This window comes from Manis pentadactyla, chromosome 7 (assembly GCF_030020395.1).
Source record: "Manis pentadactyla isolate mManPen7 chromosome 7, mManPen7.hap1, whole genome shotgun sequence".
NCBI lineage: Eukaryota > Metazoa > Chordata > Mammalia > Pholidota > Manidae > Manis > Manis pentadactyla.
Window position 1 is genome coordinate 142,928,010 of NC_080025.1, and position 25,804 is coordinate 142,953,813.

The following is a 25,804-nucleotide window of genomic DNA, read 5'->3' on the forward strand; positions in this document are numbered from 1 at the left end:
ACCAATGCAAAGGCCTGGCACTGGTCCATGTAAATTTAGATTGAGAGCAGGGAGAGAATAGGTGAAGTCTGCAAGGGAGTGAGGGAGGTGAAAGGCCAGAAGGAGTCTGGAGACAGTCTTGCAAAATTTTCAAAAGGGTCAGGCACCATATTCCCTTTGGATGCCCAATACATATTTGCGGAATTAGCAGAAATCAAGCCCACGGTTCAGGATCCTGCATTTGGGCTGAAGAGAGGTCACCCCAGACGGAGGGGCCCGAGCGAGCGAACCAGCCGAGGGCCACTTCGGGGCAGCGGTGGCCCGGCCCCGGAGTGGCCCCGCCATCCCCGCAGGCGGGCCGGCACTCGCAGGCCATTGGCTGGCGCGCGGGCTGCGGAGGGGCGGGAGCGCCGCCGAAGGGGACTGTTTGCTCCTACGGGCTGTAGATGGAGCTGTCCGGCCCCGGCGAGGGGGAAGGCGCCTGGAAAACGTTCTTCTTCTCCCTGGCCGGCCCGAGCGGGGAACAGCACTCCCAGGATGCAGTTTGTGTCAACACGGCCGCAGCCTCAGCAGCTGGGCATCCAGGGCCTGGGGCTGGACAGCGGGAGCTGGAGCTGGGCCCAGGCGCTGCCCCCGGAGGAGGTCTGCCACCAGGAGCCGGCGCTGCGCGGGGAAATGGCCGAGGGAATGCCGCCCATGCAGGTGGGTGCAGCCCCCGCCCAGCGCCATGGCCGCGCGGGGCCGTGGGGGCGGGGCGCGGGCCGGGCGGCCGCGACACCGAGGCCCCGGGCGGCCCGGGCGGCGGCCCCTGGCAGGCCCGGCCCCGAGCGGCGCCGGAGGAGGCCCGGTCCGCGCGAGCGGCAGGCCCCCGAGGCCGCGTGCGGGCCGGGCGGAGCCGCGCCCGGGGCCTGCGGGGCGGAGGCCCGGACGCGCCGTCCCGGGACCTGGCGGGGCCTGACCGCACCTCCAGCCCGGCCCGGGCTCGCCTTCGCTCGGGCCGCCCTCGTGGCCCGGCCGGGGCGTGTGCGCACAGGCGCGCCCCATCGGCTTCCACCGGAGCCACTTTGACGCAACGATGTCTTAAATGTCGCGTTGCCATCTTTCACCAGGTATAGCGAGGCATTCGCTTTTCTTTTGCCCCGGTGTGACGGAGGAAAGGGGCCATTGAGAGGGGACTTTGCCTTCTTTCCTGCGCTTGGCAAACTTGGCTGCACGTTAGACCCACCCAAGCAGCTTATAAGACTCCTGAGCCCCAAGCCCCCTCCCAAACCAGCTAAACCAGCCTCTCTGGGCTTGAGAGTAGGCACCAGTCGTTTCTTAAAGCCCCACAAGGATCTCCATGTGCAGAGGAACTGGAGAGCCAGTGCTCCAGCATTGTGTGCAAACAGGGGAGGAGCAGGGTGCAGACTGAGGCCTGGGTAGCTTTCCCAGGAGGAAAGTGGGAGCTGACGGTGGGCCGGACCCTGCAGAGGCCGCCTCTGCTCCTGGCTTGGTTCTCAGCCACCTGACAGGTCAGCCAGGAGTTGCTGTGTTGTGTTTAATCATTTTTCAGCTTTAGGTCTCAAGACCTGAGAGAAGTAGACCGTGCTCCCTGACTTTATAAACTTGTGTTGGCTGCCCTTGTCCCCTTCTGTGGGCCAGGCAGGGGTGAAGCCTAAATGAGCTCAAGCAGATGGCTTTGCTAGAAATACCACCACCTCCTAGGGCCCTGCTCCCCTTTCTCCCATGTCATTGCGTGATTTCCTGGAAACTGTGGGTGTTCCCCTGTGGCTGTCACATCTGCCCTGAGTTAGGAAATTGACATGCCTGTCCCTGGCCTGCCCAGGTCACGTCTAAGAGGCAGGTCTTCACTTTGCCCAGCCTGAGGGCCGCTTCAGCAGCAACAGGGAGAACAGAAAATGACAGCCTCCTCCCATCCCACATGGCAAGGAGAGGCAGGTATCAGCCCTGGGTGCTGGCACAGTATGGGGCCAGTTCCCAGGTCACCAGTGAACTGGGACACCTTCTCTTGTTGGTCATAGGGCTCAGCTCCAACCTGCACCCACAGGGCCTCACCTTCTGAGGGGGGCCGCAGAACTGGGAGGTGAAGGGAGGCCATGGAGGCAAGGGCTGGGAGGGCTTCTCTTCCCCTTAAGTAAACTCATGACCAGCCTGACTCCTGCAGGCAGGAAATGGGCTGGTTAGCTGTGTGGTTGCTCAAGCTATTCACAGGGACGTTAATGAACACTATACCCTGAGAGGCAGGGGCTCAGCAGAAGCATAAGAATCTGTGGCATTTGATTAGTTGTCCCTGCACTTAGGCTGCCCTCGTCCATCATACAGGGTCTCATCCCAGGCTGTCACTTTCTCCCTCTGCACACAGGCTCAAGAATGGGACATGGATGCCCGGCGACCAATGCCTTTTCAGTTCCCACCTTTCCCAGACAGGGCACCCGTCTTCCCTGACCGCATGATGAGAGAACCCCAGCTGCCCACAGCCGAGATCTCCCTCTGGACCGTGGTGGCCGCCATTCAGGCTGTGGAGAGGAAGGTGGATGCCCAGGCCAGCCAGCTGCTAAATCTGGAGGGGCGGACGGGGACCGCGGAGAAGAAGCTGGCCGACTGCGAGAAGACGGCCGTGGAGTTCGGGAACCACATGGAGAGCAAGTGGGCCGTGCTGGGCACCCTGCTGCAGGAGTACGGGCTGCTGCAGAGGCGGCTGGAGAACATGGAGAACCTGCTGAGGAACAGGAACTTCTGGGTCCTGCGGCTGCCCCCGGGCAGCAAGGGGGAGGTCCCCAAGGTACGTGGTGGTCCCAGGGGCAGGGATGGCGGTGAGGACCAGCACCATGAAGAAAACTCCTGGCTGCCGATCTCTCTCACAAACTTCCCTGGCTCCCCGTTGTCTCCTGTAGTGTTGTCTTGAAGCCTGTCTCCGTTTAAATAGAAACTTGGTTTCTAATGTTCTGCCTCAGTGAGGCTGGCCTCCACCCCTTCCCCACAGAGTGTGCATGTTTCTGTCTTTACTCTCACTGTACCCATCTTGCAGGGTGTCTGCAAATTCCTGCAGCTCTTCAGGCTTGGGTTTTTCCCTTGGCACCTGCATTTGTCATTGGTTATCGGTGTTCATGCTCGTCTGAGCTGGTGGGATACAGACCCCAAACCACGCCTATTGGACTCTCAGGACCTTGTGCGGGGCCTGCCTTGCAGTTCAGAGTTTCGGCTCTGTTTCCTCCTGTGCCTGCTTTCCCCCGCCCTCCACAGTTGCTCCCAGTTGGTGACCCTGCTTTCTAGTCCACTGAGAGATCGAAGTCAAAAGAGACTTCCACGGGCAGTTGGCACATTCGCCCACTGTCCACCCCAGGCACTCTGCCTTCCTGTTGCTGTGGGCTCGCCGTCCCGCCTCGTCCCCTGCACCTGCATCCCAGCAGGCCTCCCCTTTCTCTGCTTTATCGTGGACCATCCCCACCAGCATGGAGATATCAGCTGTCTCTCTAACACAACCCGGTGATACTGGGTATCTCCCTCCAATTAGGCCTCGCTCCTCTTTAGAACAGAACCTCTTCAGTGAGTCATCTGTGTTTGCTGTCTCCAATTCTTTCTTCCCCATTTTCCCTCCCTCCCTTTTTTAACCTTTTTATTATAGAAAATTCAGACACATAGCAAAAGAGGCAGAAGACTGTGATAAGCCCTCACGAACCCATCCTCCAGCTTCAACAGTTATCAATTCTTGGCCAATCTTGTTTCATATAAATCCCTACCCATTTTATTTTTAAGTCCCCCTTCCATTTTATTTTGAAGTGAATCTTAGCAGTCATTTTATTTGTATTTCAGCAAGTAGCTCGAAAAGGTAAGAGCTCTTTTTAGAAAATGATAATCTTGGTGTTATTACTATTACAACAAAAACTTCAACCTACTCAATTATTTTATCAGTGGTCAGATGTCCAGTTCTTCCAAAGTGTTATCATTTTTTTTATATCGGTTTGTTTGAATCTGAACTTAAATAAGATCTGTGTATTTTGATTGATGGGTCTTTTAAGCCTTCTTTTAATCTATAGGTTCCTCTTCCATCTCCTTCATTTTTTCTTGCAATTTTTCTGTGGAAGAAACAAGACCATCCATCCTGTTGAGTTTCTTGCCTTCTGGATTCTGCTGCTTCATCCTTCACGGTCTCACTTAACTTGTACCTCTAGTCTCAGTATTCCAGTAAATTGATAATTGTATCCTTCTCCCTGGCACCCATGCCAGTCAGGCTTTTGCCACCACCTGTCCATCCTATTGGTCTTGCCAAAGGCCTAATGAAGCCAGTTGGGGGCAGGTGGTCTTGGTCTTCATCCTCTCTGCCCTGTCAGCAGCATTTCATGCAGGTCCCCCTCCCCTTGAAAGCCCTTTAGTGGCTTCCAGGGCAGCCCTCTAGCCTCTTCCTACCTCACTAGCTGCTCCTTCTCAGTCATCTCTGCTGGTTTCACCTCCTTTTCCCAACTTCATATCCAGAGTTTGGTGTATCCAGAGCTGGGTCTGTCCTCATGATCTCATCCAGTCTCAGAGTTTTAAATGCAGTCTGTGTGCTGTCAGTTCCCAGATGCAGCTCTTTACTCCTGTGTCTCTGTGTACCTTGCCCTGATTTCTCGAATGCCAGATGCCCATTCCTAGCTGTTAATTCAGCATCTCCATCTGGATGTCAGTAAATACTTCGAGTTAAGGTGATCAAACTGAATTCCTGATTGTGCACCTGAAATCTGTTCTACCCAAAGTCATCCTTGTCTCCTTTGAAGATAACGGATCCTAGTTGCTCAAGCCAAAAGCCCTAGGGTCATACTAGCCTCCTCTCTTTCTCAACCCTCCTTCCAATATATCAGCAAATACCTTTTGATTTTTTGTTTAAAATAATGCCTGCAGTCTGACCACTGCTCTCCCCCCCCATCTCCCCGCCACCATGCGGTAGGAGCCACTGTCACCTCTCATCTCACTTTGTTAGGGCCTCCTGCTTGCTCTCCTTATCTCCATCCTCTTCCTCCATCCCATACAGTCTGTTCTCAGCAGAGCAGCGGTCATCCTTTTATACCTGTGCTTAAAACCCCCACATGGCTTCTTCTCTTTTTTAGCACGAAAGCCCCCTTCTCTGGCTCCACCTTTCTCCCTCATCTCCCCTGGCCCTCGCTGTCCACTCCTTTCCGTCACACTACAGAGGCCCACTGCAGGCACCTTCCTGGCTGAGAAGCTCCTTTCCTGCGTACCTGCCTGGATCCCCCCCACGTCCAGTGGGGTCAGCATGGCCTGCCACAGTGACCCAGTACAAAAGAACCACGTCCCTCTGCCTCCAGCAGGCTCTTTGCCCTGTCCCCACTCCCCGTTCCTCCAAAGCACCATGTCATCAAACATCTTTAATATTTACTTCTCTTTTTGTCTTCCTGGTTGATTTTCCCTAACCAGGGTGTAATCTCTGCTTAGTTCACTGCTGTGTCTCTGTGCCTTTAACAGTGCCTGGTTTGTAGTTGGTGTGCAAAAAATACTGGCCAAGTGACTCTCCAGCTGGAGAGCTCATGTGTCCACGTAAGGAACTGTCATATACGTCATCCTATCTGCTGAGGCAGCCAACCCAGGGACTGCCTGCTCGCCATTGGCCTGTTGAGGCCTCACAGATCCGAGCTGTCATAGAGGCTGTGGATGCCCCCCCCCGAAACCTTCCCTGCCGCCGTAGCCCACAGGCCTGTTCTCAGTATGGCTTGGCATATATTGTTGTTGGCAAAGTCAACATCTCCTCTTGCCCTTTTCCCATATCTGCGCTGCATGTTTTCACTCCGTGCTGCTGCCTGCGTGGCACCGTTGTGTGTTCCGCGCACTGGATCAGGCATTTGGAGTCTTGAGTTGCAATGACGGGGTGGTTGTGGGGTCTGGAGTCAGAGGACTAGGGTCTGAATCTTGCCTTTGCCACATACTAGTTCTACTGCTGATCAAGTATGTTCTTTCTCTGAGCCTCCTCAATTCCTCTTTCCAAAGACATAAAGCATAAATAAATAATTTAGTAAGTAAATTCCCAGCTGGTTGCACTGCGTTTATGTTCTCATCTGTAAAATGAGGATGATAATACACTTGCTTTGTGGAGTGATGAGGATCAATGGATTTTGTCAATGGACAGCACTACGTAGCTCATCATATTAGCTATCCCTTGCTGTGTAACAAGTTACCCCAAAACTTACCAGCCTAAAAATATAATGTGTGTTGAATGACATACAAACCTTTATCTTGTGGACCTTCCTGCAGGACCGCTCGTACGTCCTGATGACATGGCAGCTGGCCTTCCCCCAGAGTGAGTCCAGGATGGAAGCTGCAATGTCTTTTGTGACCTAGTCTCAGAAGTTGTACAGCATCACTTCTTTATTTACTTGTTAGAAGAAAGTCACTAAATCTGGCCCAAACTCAAAGGGAGGAGAATTAAGCTTTACTTTTTGAAGGGACTACGAAAGAATTTAGAGATTTATTTTAAGCCCCCAGCCATACAGCGCCATGAGAATTGACTGATGCTGCCTGCATTAGCGACAGCTCACTGTGTACGCTTGGCCGTGCTAGCGTACCCTGTGCTGTGTGTCAGACCCAAGGAAGGTGTCGTCTCTCAGATCCTTTGTGTCTCTTGGATCCTCCTGTATCTGTTAAATGGTTCGTGGGTAGTCTTTTCCATCCAGCTAGACTGTAGGCTCCCTGCTGTCTTAGACCACGGCTCAGACTTCTGCAGTATCCTGGCCCAGGGAAGTTTTTACCAAGTGATGTCTGTTTCCACCTCTGAGAATGTGACCCCAGACTTTTGCCCTTCCACTGATCGTGGAAGTGAAGTCAGGCAGGGGAATTGGTCTGTTGGAGAAGATGATGAACTTGGTTTTGGATACATTTAGTTTGAGGTTCTTGAAGTACGATTAAGAGTTGCCACTCAGAAGGCTGTTAAAATGTGAACTTCTGAGGGAGCAAGGGAAGCTGACAAGTGTCATCTGCAAAGAGGTAACCGTCGAGGCTGTGAACAGGGTGACATTGCTGAGGGAGACGTGAAGAGAGGCAGGGCAGAGCCCTGGGGCCTGGGGAGCAGGAGGAAGCAGGAAGGACAATGTGGGCTGGGTGGGCAAGAGGCAGCAGGGTCATGGAAACCAAGCAGGAGAAGATTCCAGAAAGGTGGTTGGAAAGGCTGGGAGTTAACAAGAGGCCACAGATGACTTTCCAGCATGTGGGGGCTTCATAGACAGAGTCTTAGGGGCTAAAGGATGTGTACATGGTGAGAAAGGAAGCACAGGGTGTGTCTCGGGGTGTTCCCAGTGAAGATGGAGGAAGAGTTGCTTGAGGTGGCGGAGTTGAGTGGGGGTGTATCTCGGGCTGGGTGACCCCAAAGGGAAAGCCAACAAAGAGGAGAGACTGGAGATGCCAAAGAGGGAAGAGTTTGGCTTGCGTTCCACCGGCAGGAGGTGGAGAGAAATGAAGGGCACATAGTGGGGCGTTTGGCTTGGTGGGCAGGAGCTGGGCCAGGAAGGGGCTTGCCAACAGAGGCCGAGATCAAGGCTAGATGGGGGCAAAGGGGAAGGGCCAGTGAGGGTGGGACAGGGAAGAGTTTGCAAGAAGCCTCCCAGGCAACCAGGATGGAGGCGTCAACAAGATCAGCAGGAGGCTCCCACAGCAGCCTTGGGCCCAGTGGTATGAACTGACACTGGATTCACGGGCGGAATCTTGTGACTTGTGTCTAGCAGCAGGGAATTAAAATGAAGAAAGTGGTCTGTATCAGTTTTCCCAGGTTGGGGATTTGCACAAGTCTGGTGGAAGGTCCAGGGAATTGGAGGTTCTGTTGTTTCTAAAGATGGGAGGTGGCATATGGGTGTGCATGTCGCATCTGTGCAGGCCACCCTTGGGGTTCGGTTCCCTGAGATGAGGGCTGATACTTCCAGTTTATGTAAAGGTGCTGGCACTCAGCTGTGCATGGTGGCCCGACACCCAGAGAACTGTCTTTCTAATACACACGTGCTACATAGGCTAGCTTTGGCCTGTAGGTACAGGCACGAAGGCTGATGGACAAGGACTGAGGCCTGGTGGGGACTGAGGGTTGGATTTCAGAGTGAGAGTGAAAGGCAACCAGTGGAAGTGACAGTAGTAGGAGGTATGGCTGTGTGGCCACAGAAGGGAAGTTCAGTTAATAAAGTCATTTTGAACAGTTCCTTCCAAGGTGAGGCCATCCTGGTGAGTGACTGTAATGAGTACAAACTGAAATAACAGCTTTATCCTGCAGACTAGACCACCTTGGACAACAAGTGGCTAACGTCGGGTGATGGATGACAGCCGGCAGAGGAATGTCCTAGTCTTGGCACCACTATTAGTCACATTCCACAAGATCTATTGACTCCAAGCTGTGTGCTTCTAGATGCTGGCATGTAGCAGTGAACTAAACACATCAAAATCTGGGTGTTTTGACACGTGTGGCTTTAGATTTTACATGTTTAGTGACAAAACTGTAACCATGTATCTAGAGGTGACTTGAGCAGAAATACAGGTTTTGTGACAGGGTTTCGCTGCCCTCAGCTCCCTGATGCCCACTCTGAGAACTCACCCTGAGCGCCAAAAAGCAGTACCTGAAATGGGAAATGACAGAGGCTGTGGTTAATGCTTAAAAAGTGGGGGGCAGTGTCGACTGGCACTGTTGTGGAAGCACAAGAAGATCAGGAATAGGGTGGGTGGACGCTGTTGAAATGGGCTGGGCTGGGTTTGGAGGCCGAGGAGCTGAGCGGAGCAAAGGCCAGGCCCCGGGTGGAAGGGGAGGTGGGGGAGGAGCAGCAGGAGGTGCCAGGCTGACACTCTCGTTGGCCCAGGTCCCCGTGACGTTTGTTGACATTGCTGTTTACTTCTCGGAGGACGAGTGGAAGAACTTGGACGAGTGGCAGAAGGAGCTTTACAACAACCTCGTGAAGGAGAACTACAAAACCCTGGCGTCCCTGGGTGAGGACCTGCCCTCCTCCGCAAGCCGTCTCCGGCAAGGCGTCCACACTCCCGGGGCGAGGCAGTTCATGTTCATACCTAACGGAAACTCCAGAAACCGTTTGCTTGTAATGCTAGGGAGGTAGGATTGTTTATAACAGGGTGCAAATGAAAAGCCCAGGAATAGGCCTGTCACTGTAGAATTGACGGCTTCATCACTTCTGCGTCTGGATTGCAGTCACACGGCATCACTGCACCTCTCTGCACACTGCGCTCCGACAGCCATGCAGGGGCCACAGTTGCGCGCCTCTTGGCTTTCGGAGACCAGCTTTTTCTCCACCAGGACTTGGGGAACCTATTGGCTTGTGTTCAAGGTCCCTCATCCGAGATTACCTGACATACATAACAGACACCACCTAGGGGGCCCTCAGGTGGGGAGGGGAGCCAGGATGGGGAGAGCTCTGCCATTGTCCTTGATGGGGACCCACCGGTCAACTTCACCCAGTCCTTCCTTCCCTTCCAACTCATTCCAGACACGGAGGGTCCAGTGCCCAAGCCAGATGCTCCCGCTCAGGTCGAGCCCAGGGAAGAGCCTTGCGTGTGGGAGCAGCGTGACGCGGAAGAGAGAGAAATCCTAATGGATCCTGACACAGGTGATGGCAGCTGAAGGGCCCCAGGTCCGGGGCAGGGCAGGAGCACAGTCCCACTATTCCTGCGTGAATTCGGGAGAGGCTTCCCTTGAGTTGTTCTGGGGACCTGTTCTGCCACTGCTGAGATTGGGCGGTTATTACAGGAAGGGGCTCCAGGCCTGAAAGCATGGTGTGGGTGTTTGTTGGGTCAGAGACATGCAGCCCTGGGTAGCCAGATAAGCTGGGCAGACAGGAGAGGAGGGCAGCTTCTCAGGCTATGGCACCCACAGGGAGAGACCCAGGGGTGGCCGCAGCCCAGGCCGCCGGTCGAGGGTGGAGGGTCTGCATGGAGCGGTTTTGCTGTGGCCCGTTGCTTCTTACTTGGCTGTGTCAGCATCCTTGCTGGTTCTCACACTGACCTCCGCATCACAGCAGGCCCACCCTCAAGGCTTTCTCCTCATCAAGGAGGAGCCTCAGTCCTGAGGAAGTCCAGGCCTTAGAGCATTGCACCTCTCAGCTTTCCTGGGGATGGGAGGCGCTGGGCTCTGCCCTGGAGGTCTGTCCCTGGTGCCCCAGCCCTCAGGTGAGATCGGAGCCGGCACTGTGTGCTCTGTCCCACCATACGGACTTTCACATCCGTGCCTCTGTCCTTCCTTTTAAGCAGAGAGCATGGTCGCTGACACTTGCTGTAGAAGGTAGCTCCAGGCAGCTGCCTCCTTCTAGCCTCTTCTCTTTATTGAGATATAATTCACGTACCATAGATTCACTAATTGTAAGTGTGTAATCATTCAGTGGTCACAAAGCTGTGCAACCATCACCACCACCTTATTCCAGAACATTTCCATCAGAGGAAACCCTGGGCCTGTTAGAAGTCCCTCCTGTTTCCCCCATCCTCCCAGCCCCTGGCCACAAGGGGCTGGCCCTCTCTGCCTCTGGATTTGTCCTGGGCCGTTCATCCATGTGGCTCCTGCCCTGTTCTCAAGCACAAGCAGGTGTCTGAGGTCAGCAGCTGTCGCAGCTCTTCATGTTTAAGGGACTGTCACCTCACCAGGTGCCCTGAGTTACCACCCATCACTGTGATATAGACCAGGGACCACTGTGCTCATTTTAGGGGTGGACCGTGCAGACGGAGGTCAGACAGCTCACCCACAGGGTGGGGACAGAATTGAAACCAGGATCCACATCTTCCAATTTATCGTCTAATCTCTTCCCTGCTACCCAAGCTGTCTCCTGCCAGGGCTAAGCTTCACACCATTGAACATCATAAGAAAGCACCCTGTTATCACATCTTGGGGTTTACATGGAGGATATGTCATTGTCTTTCATGCATAAGGATGACGTGCATTATCCATTCAAGAATGGGGCTGGGTTGCATCTCTTTGCCCAGCGTGACTTCTTGCTAATCATGTGCGTGTGTGTCTGGTGTGTCTGGGGGAGTGTGTTTGTATGTGGCCAATACTTTCTGACTGAAAGTTAAAAACAGGGACAAGTGACTTCTGCACAGAGGTCAAACTTACGGCCTAGTCCTGATTGGCACCCAACCCAGCACGGGGCTGCTTCTGGAACTCTCCCAGCTGTAATCACACCTCATTCTGTGGTGTGGCCTGCCCCTCTGTCCTGAATGTTGATCACCCTCTGCTCCCAGGACCTGCCCTTCAGGATCCCGTCGTCTCCCGTGGGAACCTGAGACCCCTGTGCTCTTCCCTGGGAAGTGCTGTCAGCAGTGCTCCCAACCCCAGGAACATGTGGTGGTGATTGTTCAGAAACAAGACACCAAATGACATGATTCTCTATCCCCAGGAGCAGAGCCCCAGGTACCTGCACAGGAGGCATCCTCTCAGGTGAAGCGGGAGGAAGCCCTGTGTGCCCGAGGTCAGCGGGGCCCGGAGGAAAGAGCCATCCCCACCGAGTCCATCACTGGTGAGGGTGCCGCATAGCCCCGGGAGGGAGAGGAAGCAAGAGTCCAGCGCAGTCTGCAGGGCCCCAGTGTTGTCTTTGGTGTGTGCCAGGCCTGAGCTGGAAGTGGAAGAACTGGGATCCAGGTTGGGCAGAGGGACAGGATTCCCCGTGGGCACAAACGCGGTGCGCAGCCCTGACAGTCCGCCGCACATCTGGGCTGAGCTGGTCCCGTTTCCTTTCTTCTTCGTGATGTCAGTCTCTAACGACTCCTTCCTCCACCCGGAAATCATATCGGGGCAGCCGAACCGAGTGTGGGGCGTTGTGCGAAGCTCTGTGGGTGGGGACAGACGGGTCCGTAAGACCTGCTCCCGACCCGGGGGAGCCGGGACAGTTCCTCCTAGATGGCATTCTAGCCGGACTGTCGGGGCAGATGTGTCTTAGCCAGAGGTCTGAGAGAGAGAAGTCAGACAGGCTGGTTGATTTATTTTAAGGAATTGGCTTCCACAGTTGTGGAGGCTGACAGGTCTGGAATTTGCGGGGTGGACCAGCAAGCCGGCAGAGTCCCTCTTCTTCGGGAGAAGTCAGTCTTCTTCTTTTAAGGCCGTCAGCTGGCGGGATGAGGCCCGTCAGAGAATGGAGGGCCATCTGGTTTACTCAGTCTCCTGATTTAAATGTCAATCTCATCTTTAAAAAATACCTTCACACAAATGTCTAGAATAATATTGGGCCAAATATCTGGGTACTGTGGCCCAGCCAGTGGATATAGAAAACTGACCATCACAAAATGTATTACCATACTGTAGCTCTTTCCTTATTCATAGACTAGGGTTCCACAAACCTCACCCCTCATTAGTCTAAGCCTCACACCCAGAGGTAAGGAGAACAACCTCAGGTGGAGGGAAGCCCGTTCCCTTTCCATCAGGCATGTTCCTGAAAGCACCACTAGTACTACTGTCAAAGTGTTCTGTAGAGATGAGAAGGTAAATCAGGGTGAACAGACTTTAGAAGAAAGATGTAGGCTACATCTTAGAAAAATCCCATTAAAATGCCCAAGATAAAAGGCTCCATGGAAGTGTCCTCCTGAGGAATACCGCTTTCCCTAGCGGTGCTCAGTACTTGAGCATGAACTTCCCTGGGAAGATTTAAGTTCCTGAAGCACAAAAAGACGCTGGCTGTCACCGTTAACACTGCTCCCCTATCGTATCCACTTACTTGCAGCAGAAGCTCCATTGATTGGAGCTAAGCTGACTTAGACCTGTAATTTATTAGCGTCCTTAAATTATACCTGGTTTTTAGGGAAAAGAAATTGCATGGAGTGAGAGAGCCACTCCGAGCTGAAGCTTGTGGGCATTTTCCAGTCCCCTGATGCCTTTGCTGCTCTGTTCCCACAAGCAGACTCGCCAGCCTCCGCCCAGGACCTCTTGTCCCGGATTAAACAGGAGGAGCACCCGTGCGTGTGGGATCAGCAGGATTTGTCCGAGAGAGATATTCCAGCGGACCCCAATTCAGGTGAGCAAAATGCCAGAATGAGCACCAAGAACAAGCAGCCGCTCAGCCGACTTCTGTAACCCCCAGGACAGCAATCTGACCGAGGCACTTTTTGTCAAAGGCCAACCGAAGGCTCAGAGACTAAAATGCAACCTGTTCCTCAGTTAGCAACTTCGTACAGTTTTTGGAATAACAACCATTAGTAAAGTGGATAGGATTTTCCTAAGGATTCATTAAATCGATCATTTATTGTGTCAGCATAACTGATACTAAAATCACATCAACAATCACAATTTTTGAACAATAAATATAACCAGAAAGGCTTTTAAAAGTTGAGTATATTTCTGTGACAGAAAGAAAGAAATTTACATTTTCTGGAATTTCTCTCAAGCGAATACTAGTTAGAGATCTTCCAAGAAACTTCAGGGGAGGATCCAGGCAGATAGGGAAGGTCCACCCGCCAGGGACGCATGCGGTCCAGGGCTGGCGAAGCCCAATGTCACCTGATCTGGTAGTTATGACCCCAAAGTCTCATTCTGCCCCCATACCAGGAGAAGAAGATCAGATGTAAAATCTAGCATTCCTTATAGTTCACTGACTATAGCTTCACCACAGAGAAGCTGAGGGGGTCCAGTGTGGGGAGGAAGGCTGGCCCCGACACTCCACGGTCTCCACTACAGTTCTTACAATGACTGTTGCTCACCGCTTCTGCCGTTGCTGACTGTTAAGTCCTGTTGCTCGTCCCTCCATCCCATGGGCCATCAGCCTGACTGGGCTGCCCCTGGCTGTCCTAGACCCACAGGTTGCTCTGGGACTCAGTGACTAAGTCAGAAGGCCTGGGTGCTAATCCTGCTCTGCTGCTGCCTTTGGGACAGGCCTCCTCCACCCTGGCCAACTCAAAATCCAGTGAGGACAAAGGGCGTCCCCCTTAGGCACTTGAGAAGGGGAGGATGGCCAGTGAATGAACACGGATAGCGAAACAGCCACACAACCTGTGAGCTGGAGCAGGGGCCTTTGCATGTGATGGCTTTCAAACCTCTGGCGGGAGGCTCACCCAAAATGAACAGAATCTAAGACTGCCTTCTTTCTGTGAACAGAGTCTCTGATCTCAGCACATGACATTTTGTCATGGATCAAGCAGGAGGAGCAGCCGTACCCATGGGGCCCACGTGACTCGATGGAAGGAGAGCTCGGATTAGCTTCTGGTCCCAGTGAGTAATGCACCCCCAGGACCCTGGGTACTTAGTCCAGAGGGTTGGCTGCTCAGCCTCAGTTATCCCTCATTAGGTTTTGAAATGTTCGTGGCAGCCTGTCCACGGTCTGTACCAAAGCACCACCCCCTTTCCTTCTGGAGGCTAGCAGGTATGCTCACTTCCTGGGGCTGTCTTAACAAAGTGCGACAAATTGGGAGGCTTAAAACAACAGCAGTGTATTGTCTCACAGTTCTGGCGGCCGGAGTCTGGAGCTGAGGTGTTAGCCAGGGCCATGCCCTCTGAAAGCTGTAGGGGACCCTTCCTTGCCTCCTCCAGCTTCTGGTGCTTGCTGGCAATCCTTGGCTTGTAAATGCATCACCCTGATCCCCCATCTTCATGTGGCACCCCTTGAGTCTGTCATGTTCTAAGGACATAAGTCATACTGGATCAGGGCACCCTTCTCTAGTTACGACCTCATCCTAACTAATCACATCTGGGAAGAGCCTATTTCCAAATAAGATCACATTCTTCCTAAGGACCTGGGGGTTAAGATCTCAACATATCTTTTAGCGGGCAATATAATTCAGCCTGTAATAGCAGGGAAATAAGAGTGGGCTGAACCACTGGTGTCTGAGCAGGAGTGGATGGCTCACATACTAGAAAACGCTGGCTGGAGTCCCAAGCCATCCCTGAGCTGACATCCTAGAGTAACTGGTAAAGATCCTGAAACTCAAAGTAGGGGTAGGGGATCTTTCTCCCCTAACAGGTATGGGACCAAAGGTCTCACCTGACTTGGGTCTCTTGGGTCTTTTTTGAAGCTCCACTTCCTGTCGGTGACTGTAGGCATATGTTCATGGTATCAGGCTAGCTCGCCTTGCTAGCCCAGTACCGTCACCTCGCCCTCAGGACGGCTGGCTTAGGGTCTTCTGGTTGATTGGAGTGTTGAAGAGACAGCTAAACACCAGTTCCTTGTCCATACTCCTCTGACACCCTCCAAGGGCTTAAAGTCCCTGTAAGAGCGGAGGACGTAGGTTATTTCTGATCCGAAGAGCCATTTAAAGCCCACTCTCTGTGAGACAAATTTGGTTCTGTCTGGAAGAGGAGAGTGAGGCTGGAGGGAAGGGCAGGGGATGGGTGTGGAACGATGTACGCCCTTATTTAAAATGGAATTTAAAGTAGTTCTCTTTCTAATCTGTTGGTGGGGTGGGATGAGACAGGAAGAGCCAGGGGACTGACCTTGAGGACAGGAAGAAATTAGAGCAGTCTGTTCAGCTTCTTTCTCTGCAGCAGCCAGTCCACCATTTCTGGCCATGATGGAATAGGTACCAGTTCAGCCCAGGAAATTCTGCCTAAACATTTGTCCCTCAGTGCTGCTTCCAGTTTTGTCAGCTGGGAATGTGTGGGGCTGGAGGAGCCTCTGTTTGGGGTCCTGTGTGGCTGTGGGAACAGGTCTAGGAAAGGCTGTGCAGAAATTAGAAGGCTTTACAAATCAGCAGACCTTGTGCTGCTTCAGTTTGGATATGCTGAGTCATAGGACAGTTTGCCTCAGGTTGTTTTATCTCAGGGAATCCTTTGCACCTTGGTGTACGGGAGGAAATGCCCAGGATCAGGGAGACAGGGCTCTCTGTCTTTCTCCCAAAGGTAGCCATGTTCCACTTGTTAATGTTGGGATGTGAAATTAGAATCTCACCTGTGATTTCTTTGAGGTTTAAAATCCACCTAGTGTTGTGGTTGCCAAGGATAACCAGATGGACTTCAGGTAAGGCATGGCATCTAATATATGGCTGCTGTTCCTGCCAGCCTCCTTCCCTAGCCCTGGGATATGCAGGAGAGCGAGACCTATGTCCTGTTTGGCTCTCACTTCAGACATGAGCTACACATTCGAGGGTCCCCAGACCACCTCACTTCTGACCAGCTGCCTACAAATCCAGGGGTTCCCATTAACCGCTCAGGTTCAGTAATTCATTAGAACAACTCAGGAAAGCACTATACTTACAATTAGTTTTATTAGAGCAAAGGATTCAAATCCGGACCAGCCAAAAGGAGGGAGCCACAGGACCAGGTCTGGGAGGGTCCTGAAGAAGCAGCTTCTGCTGGCTGCTCCCGGTGGGGTCAGGAGCGCCACCCTCCCAGCACAGTGACAGGACAGTACCGAGTGCTGCTTACTGCAGGAGCTCACCCCGATCCTCTGTGTCCAGGATTTTGACTGGGATTTCTTTGCATCCGTATGACGGATTGGATCATGAGGTTGACCTCATTCTCCAGCCCTTGCCTCCTCTCCGGAGGGGCTCAAAGCCCCAACCCTCTAATCATATGGTTGGTCTTGGTGGCACAGCCTGCTCCCACTCTGCATCATCTTATTGACTGAAACAATCTCGGGGCCCACCGTGAGTCACCTCCTTAGCGCAAACCATTTGTGTTACCATAAATAACAAAGGCACTCCTATCACCCGCTGGGAAATTCCAAGGGTTTAGAGGCTCCCTCCAAGGAACCAGGGACTAAGGCCTGCCAAATTACCACACATAGGCTGTTCTAAAGCCAGGAAGTGTATGAGATCTAGGGAGAGTGTAGACAAATATTCAGAGACCCCAGGTCCAAGCCTGGAGGAAACTGAGAGGAGCAGGGTGTCACAGAGCTGGGAGAAGAAGCCCTCTCAGATGGAGGGGCTGCGTCGGGCCCGATGAGGGGTTGATATGCAGGACAGGAGAGGCCCTCGGACATGGCAGGCTGCAGGATGCTCGTGACCTTCATGAAGGTTGTTTCAGTGGTGTGCCGGGACACATGCCTGATTATAATAGTCTGAAAAGAATGATAGGATTGATAAGTCTGAAAAAGAAAGGTTATGGTTACTCTTAAAGAACATTGCTGTGAAAGGAACAGAGATGAGATGAGCCGGTAGCTGGAGCAGAGAACACACAAGGTCAAGGCAGAGTGTTCTTTTAAGTTGGGAGGTCCTGGGCCATTGTGTGTGGCAGGCTGCTGTCCTCTGCTTTAGGACCCTGATCCAAACTGCCTTAAAGAATGAAGACATTTATTCTTGTACGTAACTAAGGGGCAATTGAGTTTCAGTGTCGGCTGATTCAAGGATGCGTCAAGTTCTCAAGGACCCAGGTTCTTGCCACCTCTTTGTTTGGCCACCTTGGTGTGGCTGGAGTGAGATGTCCACAGTTCCAAGCAATCACATTCAGACCCAGGGGAATATGAGTGAGGGAAGTTTTCCAGAAGCCTCCTGGCAAATTCCTCCTCACATTTAATCAGCTAGAACAAGGTCACATGCTTATATCTAGTTACTGCTAATCATCTGTACTGTCCGGTGAGCTCCAAGCAGAAGTCCTTGCATTAGAGGCTGAGGAGGGGTATGACCTAACCCTTGGAGAGAGGGGAGAAGTAGGATACCCTGAGCAGTGAGGCAGGATGCCAGGCTGTGTGGAGGGCCGCTTTGGAGATTCGATTTTCTGCAGCTGCCCTCAGCCACTTGAGTGCAGCTACAGAACTAGGGTTCCCCAGGCAAGCACACTGGAGAGGAGCGGGGCAGAGGTGCAGAGGCGTTAAGGGCATACTGGTTAACAGCCGCCATGCTCACCACAGGAGCAAGGCTGGTCAGGAAAAGGAGAAGGAGGTGCCGAGAGCCGCGCGATGGGTGTACATGTGGCAGATGTGGCGTGGCCTCCAGGGAGCAGATGAGTCCTGAGCCGAGGAGAGAACAGGATGTGGACAAGCCATGGGGACAGAATACAAGCTTCACCTTCTTTACTGCTCTTCCACCTAAAGCCTGACCCTAAATAGGGGAGGAGGCTCAGCAGAGAGAGAGGACTGTGAACCGGGGCCTGGGGAGCTGATGGAGGGTGAAGAAGGAGACTTGGAAACATAGTCGGCAGTCGGAGTAGTTCCTCAGGCAGACGTGGGAGTCCAGGGCCTAAGATCACTGCTCTGATGCTCAGGGCCTGGACTTTGTGTCCTACTGCCCCCAGGGTAGTGCAGAGCAGTGGGCTTGGCCTGGAGACTTGGGGGTGCAAAGAAAAGGCATCCTTGCAGGAGCAAGGACAGCCCTTCCTGGGGAGGCCGGCTGCACAGCCACTTCCACATTGGTTCCAGGAGCCCTGGTCAGGGTCACAGGTGGTCAGGGTCCAAATGGAGTCAGACGCCAGGGTGGGCCTCACAGCAGCCCAGCTGATCTGCTGCTACAGGAGCATGAAGTCCGCTGCTTGATTAGCGGAAGCACAACTGCAGGGCGCCCGCGGGTGGTATGGTCCCAGCTCCTGCACTCCATTCCTGCAGGCCTCTAGACAGGCTTTTCACCTTGGATAAGTTCTGGCAAATTTTTTCCCCCCAGTCAAGAGATTCTGCTTAGATAAACTGGCATTGAACATCACAATACCATTAAGTCATTATTTCCGGGGGTTCTGCCTCCCAGTGAGTTCGACAGAGCACGGCCCTTCCCCAGCCTCAGGTCTGGGTGTTCCCCAAGCCAGCTGCGCCACCCGCCGACCGCCCTGCTGCTCCGTGGGCGGCCTGGGGCAGGTCAGAGGCTCTGGGAGACCTAGAGCCGCCTGGAACGAGGCCTGTTCAGTCCCTCATTTTCAGAGAAACGGAGGCCCAGAGCCTGTGGCGCGTGGAAAGCCACAGAGGAAATGGGTTAAGGACCCGGGCCCCTGGCAGTGCCTGCGTGTCACCTCTCTGTGTCTCCCCTCCCAGGTGACGGCCTGCTGCTGGTGAAGACCCCGGGGGCGGCCTCGTCGCAGCCCCAGCCGCAGGCGCAGCCCCAGCCGCAGCCCGGCCCGCCCAGCCTGCCCCCGGGGCCGGCGCCCGAGGGCACAGGCGGGCCGCCGAGCCGCGGGGCGGGGGCGGGGCTGCTGGACGACGGCTTCGCGGGGCTGGCGGCGGAGCGCGGCGAGGGCGGCGGGGGCTGCGGCAGCTGCTGCGCGGGCGGCCTCCGGCGGGGCCTCCTGCTGCACGGCGCGCGCAGCAAGCCCTACTCGTGCCCCGAGTGCGGCAAGAGCTTCGGCGTGCGCAAGAGCCTCATTATCCACCACCGCAGCCACACCAAGGAGCGGCCCTACGAGTGCGCCGAGTGCGAGAAGAGCTTCAACTGCCACTCGGGCCTCATCCGCCACCAGATGACGCACCGCGGCGAGCGGCCCTACAAGTGCTCCGAGTGCGAGAAGACCTACAGCCGCAAGGAGCACCTGCAGAACCATCAGCGGCTGCACACGGGCGAGCGGCCCTTCCAGTGCGCGCTCTGCGGCAAGAGCTTCATCCGCAAGCAGAACCTGCTCAAGCACCAGCGCATCCACACGGGCGAGCGGCCCTACACGTGCGGCGAGTGCGGCAAGAGTTTCCGCTACAAGGAGTCGCTCAAGGACCACCTGCGTATACACAGTGGTGGCCCGGGGCTTGGTGCCCCGCGACCCCTGCAGGCGCCTCCAGATCGAGACTAGGGCTGGGCTGGGGGAGGGGAGGCCCCGCAACAGGAGCAGGGGTGGGTGCAGGCCTGGGGCGTCCTGAGGACCCCCGATCCTGCCGGAGGGTCTCGGCGCCTTCCCTCCCTCTCCCCGCCACCTGCCGGAAATCGGGAACAGGAATTGCACTCCAGACAGGGTCCCCTGAGGTTGGGCAGGGGTCCCCTAGACATGTTGGGCCTGAGTGGACAGCCCAGCTCATCTCATAGGGTGGACCTAGGGGCCACCGAGTGGCTTCCCACAGCAAGATGCCAGAGGGACAGTGATGAGGTGAGAGCTTTGGGGCAGCCCCCTCAGGCACCTGGTGGGCCCCTTTGGCCACTGCGGTCACAGATCGTGATCAGGGGAAGCAAGCAGAGAGTCTTGGAAGCCTTCTGAAATAAAGAAATAAGGTCCCAAGATTAGGAGATGCTGCAAAGGAAGCAAAGGTACATGGATGAGATGAGGGATGTGCTAAGGGTAATAACATCTCTGCGATGACGACACTGCCTCCCGTTTGAATAGCGCTTTATACTTTTTTAAACGTGTTTTCTATCCGTTATCTGTTTTCACCCTTAGCCTATCCCTCTGAGGTAGGTGGGGTAGGACTTTCCTGCCAGGGTACCTGAGGAAAGAGACCCAGGTGAGATGGTTCACCCAAGATCACAGGAAAAGAGAGTGGCAGGGCTGGGTGAGGGCTCCTCATCCTGGGCAGTGTCCCCCACCACGCACACTGCCTACCTCTGGGGTCTGAGCGACGTCTCTGGCCTGGCCTGGCCTCTCTTGGTCTCTCTCCTCTCTCCTTCCCCTGACCCACCAAAAAGAACCAGAAGCAACGGGGCCGACTCTCGGAGTTCCTGGGACGAGAGCAGACCGGCTACCAAAGGCCCTGGCTTGGGCGTCCGAAAGGCTCTTCCTACGTGGGGTCCTGGGTGGGTGGCCCAGCCTGTTCTTCCCACCTCCAGTTCCTCAATCAATGGCAGCCCCTTGTCGCTGCACAGAAGTGACCCAGCCTTCTGGAGGCAGCTGGTACCCAGGGTTGGACCTCAGCCTGACACTTAATTCCAGCTTCCCCAGGGCAGAGGGCTGAGGGAGAGGCCCGTGCTGCAGGGGCAGCCTTCACACAAGTGAGTCCCCCCAGGAGGGCTGGGCAAGTGGGTGCTGGAGGCTGGGAGCCTCTTTCTCTCCTGCCCTGAGCCTCCCAACTGGTGCTATCTGTTACCTAACCTTGCTCATGGACATGGACACAGACCCAACCTGCCCTAGACCCTGCAGACGCCTTGGGAGGCGCCCCGAGGACTCCTTTGTGTTGGTGCATCTGCTCTCTGGTCCCGAGGGGCCACATGTTTTGCATGACCAGGCACTGGTGTGGGGTGCTGTGCCCCAAGACCCTTGTTTGTGTCAAGAATGACTTTTCCTGCTCCTCCCATCACAATCCCGCTTCTCTCCCAGCCAAGGGAGTACAGTGGGCAGCCAGCGCCCACACCACGTTTGTGAGTGGTCTGCTTCAGCCTTCCCCTCATCTGCACCTCTCTGCTTTCCTCAGACCCCTTTTTGCCATGCAAAGGGAACTCTTGGAATTAAATAAAAGGTGTCCAGATTGCAGACTGCATGTTCGCAAGGCCAGAGGGTTCTCCAGCATGGCTTCGTGCAGTAAAGCCTCAGTGAACTGGAATCCGGCTAACGGGGATTTTTTCCTTCATTCTACTTTCTGAAGGAAGCAAATCTTAAGAGGAAGAGAGGTGAGAAATTAATCATAGACAAGTTCGATGGCACTTTGTTAGAGCAGAAGGCAACCCTCTAGTCCAGTGGTTTTGTTGGGAAGGGACCATATTCTGCTTTTCAAAAGTGTGTGCAGAATATAAATATTTTCATATTCAAAACATGGAAAATAAGACCAACATATCTTTTTGGCCATTGAGAGTATAAAGGGGAAGAAATCACTACTGAGACATGGATTTGAAGCTCCTGAACAGTTAGTCTATCCCTTATCTTACCCTCAGGGAGCTGATTCCCAAAGAGGTTTAACGTTTGAGCCAGTGTGAGGGGCAGGACTGTCTGGTTCCTGTGTGCTGGTCCTGCGGGTCCCACTGCACCAAGTGCCCCTCAGCTTTACCACGAGGCACCCTGGCCTCCACAGTGACCCTGGGAGTGTCCTAAGGTGAGCTCCACCCCCAGAGCTGATCCAAGGTGGTGACCCTCGGGGTGGACCTTCCCCAGGCAGCCGGGACCCTCAGTGTGGACCCTGGAGTCCACCTCCTGAAGCAGGTCAGGGAACAGGGGGCCTGCTTTAGGGGTGGATTTTTATTTTTCTTCTGATTTGTGTTAATTAAAATTAACTAATTTAAAAATAATGCATGTAGTAAAAATTCAAATGGTAAAGACACAATGAAGAGTAGAACTCTTTGCCTCCATCCACTGCTGTTACAAGGCATCTACGAGCAAGAGCTGCTCGTGTCCTTCCAGAACTGGAGAAGTCAGGGCTTGAAGGGAGAGTCGGAGGGAGCAGGGGGAGTAGAGCAGGGAGGCAAGGTGCCGTGAGGGTGAAGCGTGGCAGGGAGGCGGGAGGTGGGATTATAAGGCAGGACCCTGGCCTGGCCACAGCCAGGGTATGAAGGAGTTACAGGTGGTCAGTTGCCAGGTGAGTCATGGCCAGGCCATGGAGGGCCTTGAATACCAAGGCTGTTTCACAGGCTGCCAACTCTTTGGGGTCCGCCATGCTACAGGCCTCCTCCTAGCACCCTTAGAAGCCAAGGGTGCATAGCTCTAAGAGGTCAGAGGGGATGGAAATGAAGTCTTGAGACAAAAAGCTGAAGCTAAACAGCATTGAAGATGAAGAGCCGGTGAATAGAGGTGTCTTACAAATAAGGATTAGGGCACCACAGCCGGCTTTCTGAGATCTGGTGCCCAGATATTGGGTGTAGGCAGAGAGTAAGCAGGAAAAGAGGAAACTCCACCCCAAGCTCAGGTCAAACCAGCCCTGTGCCTGTCTTGTATGGTATTGGTCCATCCAACTGTTAACCAGAAAAACATATAAAGCAGTGGTCTGGGGCCCTGACAGCAGGACAGTTTGGGGAAGGCCATGGCTATTAGTCCATCTGCCACTAAAGGAGGGATAGCTCTAAAATAGTCATTCTCAAAAAGAGGGGTTTTGTGTGTATGTCAGACTCTTACACACACACACCCCGGTGAGGGTCCTGTCGTGGGTCCCCCACCACATGGATCTTCTAGTGAGATGATGGCACTGGGTCTCAACAGAGGTTGAGAAGCCCTGTTCAAACTTTAGACCTATTTAAAGCCCATACCATCCCTCAGCACAGTGATGTGTATGGGTTCACTGTCTCCTGTTACAGAAGACTGCCTTTTATTTGTCTCCTGTTCAGGATTCAAGGAAGAGCCTGTATCTGGTCTTAGAAGTCCAAGCCAGGGTTGGTTACCTGGCTGTCCCCATGCCTGCCATCCCTGTGGGATCAATAGCCTTTAGCCGTAAAGCAGCTTGAGTCCCCAGCCTACAAAGGGTGCCCTGCCCTGAATCTCAAGGATCTGGGGGTGAGGAGAGGTTCGTTTTCCTTCGTCGACTCCTGCGTTCTGGAGTCTCAGGTTCACACGTCTCTGCCATCATGCTGGTCTCAGCTCCGTGTTAGCCCCGTGGTGGAGCTCTCCCTTGGCTTTGCCGAACCCAGATAAGACTCTTCTGCAGAGTAGACGTACTTTGAGGTTACAGAGAGCATCTCATCTCTGCCTAGTGCAGTAGAAGACCTAAAGTATTCACCAGCTCTGTTCTTAAAAGACCTTGAACTGTTCCTTATACCATCAGGAATGTCTCAAAATTCGCCATCTCCTTTCTCCAATTTGTAGCCTCCCCACCTCTCTAAAGAGATGTTTCCTCCCACTTTCTGAGGTCCCTCACTTCCCCCTCCAGGAGGCTCAGGGAAATCCCCAAGTCCTAATTTACTCTGGAGAGCCATTTACTTTTATCTCTGGTTTTCATCTGCCTTCCAAGCCATACCTTGGGGCCTGCTTTTCTGCAATTAAAATGGCCAATAAAACTCTTCCATTAAAACAAGTCCTCTCCCTAAGAGAAATTCTGCACCAGTTTTTTATCAATTAAAGGTGTTTTTAAATAGATTCTACATTTAAAGGATGTGCAGTAAAAAATATTGTCGCCAAGTTCCTCTGCCTGACAATGACTGGCCGACCACAGAGAAAGGAGAAGGTTCTGAAAGGACCCTGGAATTATTCAGACTCAGGAACAGTTGAACAACCAATCCTGGACAGAGACAAAAATCTCTCACCTCTGCTTCTGTGTGCTGGGATCATTCTTTTAAACCAAACTTACTCCGAAAAATGGGGTACAAGACTATTCCTGATTCATGTATTTAAAGCCTCACCAGAGAGAAAATTAACTTGCTCCAGCTCCTGTTAGAAGAATCACAGGGAAGAGTTTAGATCATATGCCCATCCCTGGCTCAATTACTGTGGCCAGGAGCTAGGGTGCTGGGGTCGGGCCAGCTTGAGCCAGATGGCTGCCCTTCAGACAGTCACTGTGACCAGGCTGGGATTGTCATGGAACAGCATGGCAGCACCCATTTGAATTACATGGCTAGAGCCCAGGGAGGAGCTGGCTGCCCCAACGGGAAGGTGGTGCACATATGCTCAGAGGAAGGGGAAGTGCCAGACTGGCAGAGTCAGCAGGTGTTCACTTCACACATATGGACAGTAGGGTGGGGGCAGCTTGAGCCAAGTCATGCCCATTCTAGGGTTCTCACTGACCTGGAAGCCTCGTAGGGCGGGTTGCTCAGGGAGTTATTTATGCAAGAGAGGGAGCACAAAAGCTGTGGTCCCCACCATCTAGAGACTTGCAGGATAGTGAGGGGAACAGTCTAGAAAGGGTCTCAGCTAAGTGGAATAAAGCCATGGTCTTCAAATTTGCTTGAGTACCAAATAGGCCTACACATATGTAACATACATATATGTAAAACAGTATCTACAACATGCATGTAACATACACTACATGTTAATGTGTATGTTATAAATCACACAATACAAAATTTTAAAGGAGTATTTTTAAAGCATTTTTAATTTATATTGTTTGTGATTCAAAATATACTTCTCTATTACTTAAAATTAGAGTGTGGTGAGATAATGTCTGAGGTCACTGCAGCTCAGCATGCTATGTTCATATTCTGTGGATGTACAGGTGACAGGATACAGGTACTAAGAGTATTTTCTTGATTGTTCTAATACCAATGGGAATAATTGTGAGCCACATTTAAAAGTTTATGTAAAGGTGTGTCAGGATTGAGTATCATTAGGAAAGGACAAATGGGTGCCTTTTAAGAAATACTGCAAGTTGACATTTATCTTGTTGAATTCATTACTGTTTGAGACTTGGGCCTTGCCAAACCAAAATGAAAAGTGGCCTGTTACTGAGGGCTTGCTGTATGCCAGGTATATGCTACATAAGTGTCTTACCAATGGATTTCAGCCTCTAGGCAAGTCACTATGGATTCAATGTGACCAAAGAAAATGACAGTACAAACATTCTTGGGGTAAAAGGGTTTATTACCTGGCTTGTTCTCCCGGTGGTAGGTCGAGCACTAGCGTCTCTGCCTCCACCCAGAGCACTGGGCTGACCTCTCTAGTCAACAACAACGTATTGCCCACACGTGTGTAGTGACCTAGCCATCCAGGGCCAGGTGGGAATCCTGGCCACAGGAACTTTCATTTTATCCACAATAAGCATTTTACTTACACATGTTATCTTGTTAATCCATCCATGGCCCTAGGTTGTGGTGTCCGTATTCTCTGTGGGAAGACATGGAAGCAGAGTGAGCATAACCCACGCCACTTAGTAAGTGAAAAAGCGAAAAACAATAGCAACCAGAAGCACTTCTTGAGCTCTTAACTTATGACAGGCACTGTTCTAAGCACTTGGCTTGAATTTACTCATTTAACCTGCAACACAGCTCTATGAAATATGGGCTCTTATTATTCCCCACAATGATGAGGAAATGGAGGTGCCAAGAAGTTCACGACTTGCCCACGGTCCATATCTAATTAGTGGCAGCGCTGGGCTAGGGACCTGGATGGTCTTGCTCTTAAGTCCTACTTTCTAAATCACTGTGCATCACCATCTGCAAGAGCCTGAGCAACTGCAGATCAGTGCCTGGTGCTGGCCCCCTCGCACACTGGAAATTGATTTAAATTTGATCTAAATATTTTTCCAGAGCTCCAGGCTCAGAGTCAGGGCTG

At 53.0% G+C, this 25,804-nt stretch overlaps 1 protein-coding gene across 2 annotated transcripts; it reads left to right on the plus strand.

Annotated features, from left to right (window-relative positions):
- The first annotated feature begins 413 nt into the window (after positions 1-413).
- ZNF282 (zinc finger protein 282) lies at positions 414-21,159 on the plus strand. 2 transcript variants are annotated; one of them, XM_036899570.2, is made up of 8 exons: positions 414-681; positions 2,342-2,761; positions 8,796-8,922; positions 9,435-9,554; positions 11,331-11,450; positions 12,825-12,938; positions 14,015-14,128; positions 18,807-21,159. In XM_036899570.2, exons 1-8 carry the CDS (start codon positions 517-519, stop codon positions 19,547-19,549), a joined length of 1,923 nt encoding a protein of 640 aa, XP_036755465.2. In that variant the 5' UTR covers positions 414-516; the 3' UTR covers positions 19,550-21,159. The 2 variants fall into 2 exon arrangements, with proteins under 2 accessions (XP_036755465.2, XP_036755466.2); XM_036899571.2 differs by having other exon boundaries at positions 415-681; positions 11,337-11,450.
- The last annotated feature ends 4,645 nt before the right edge of the window (positions 21,160-25,804 follow it).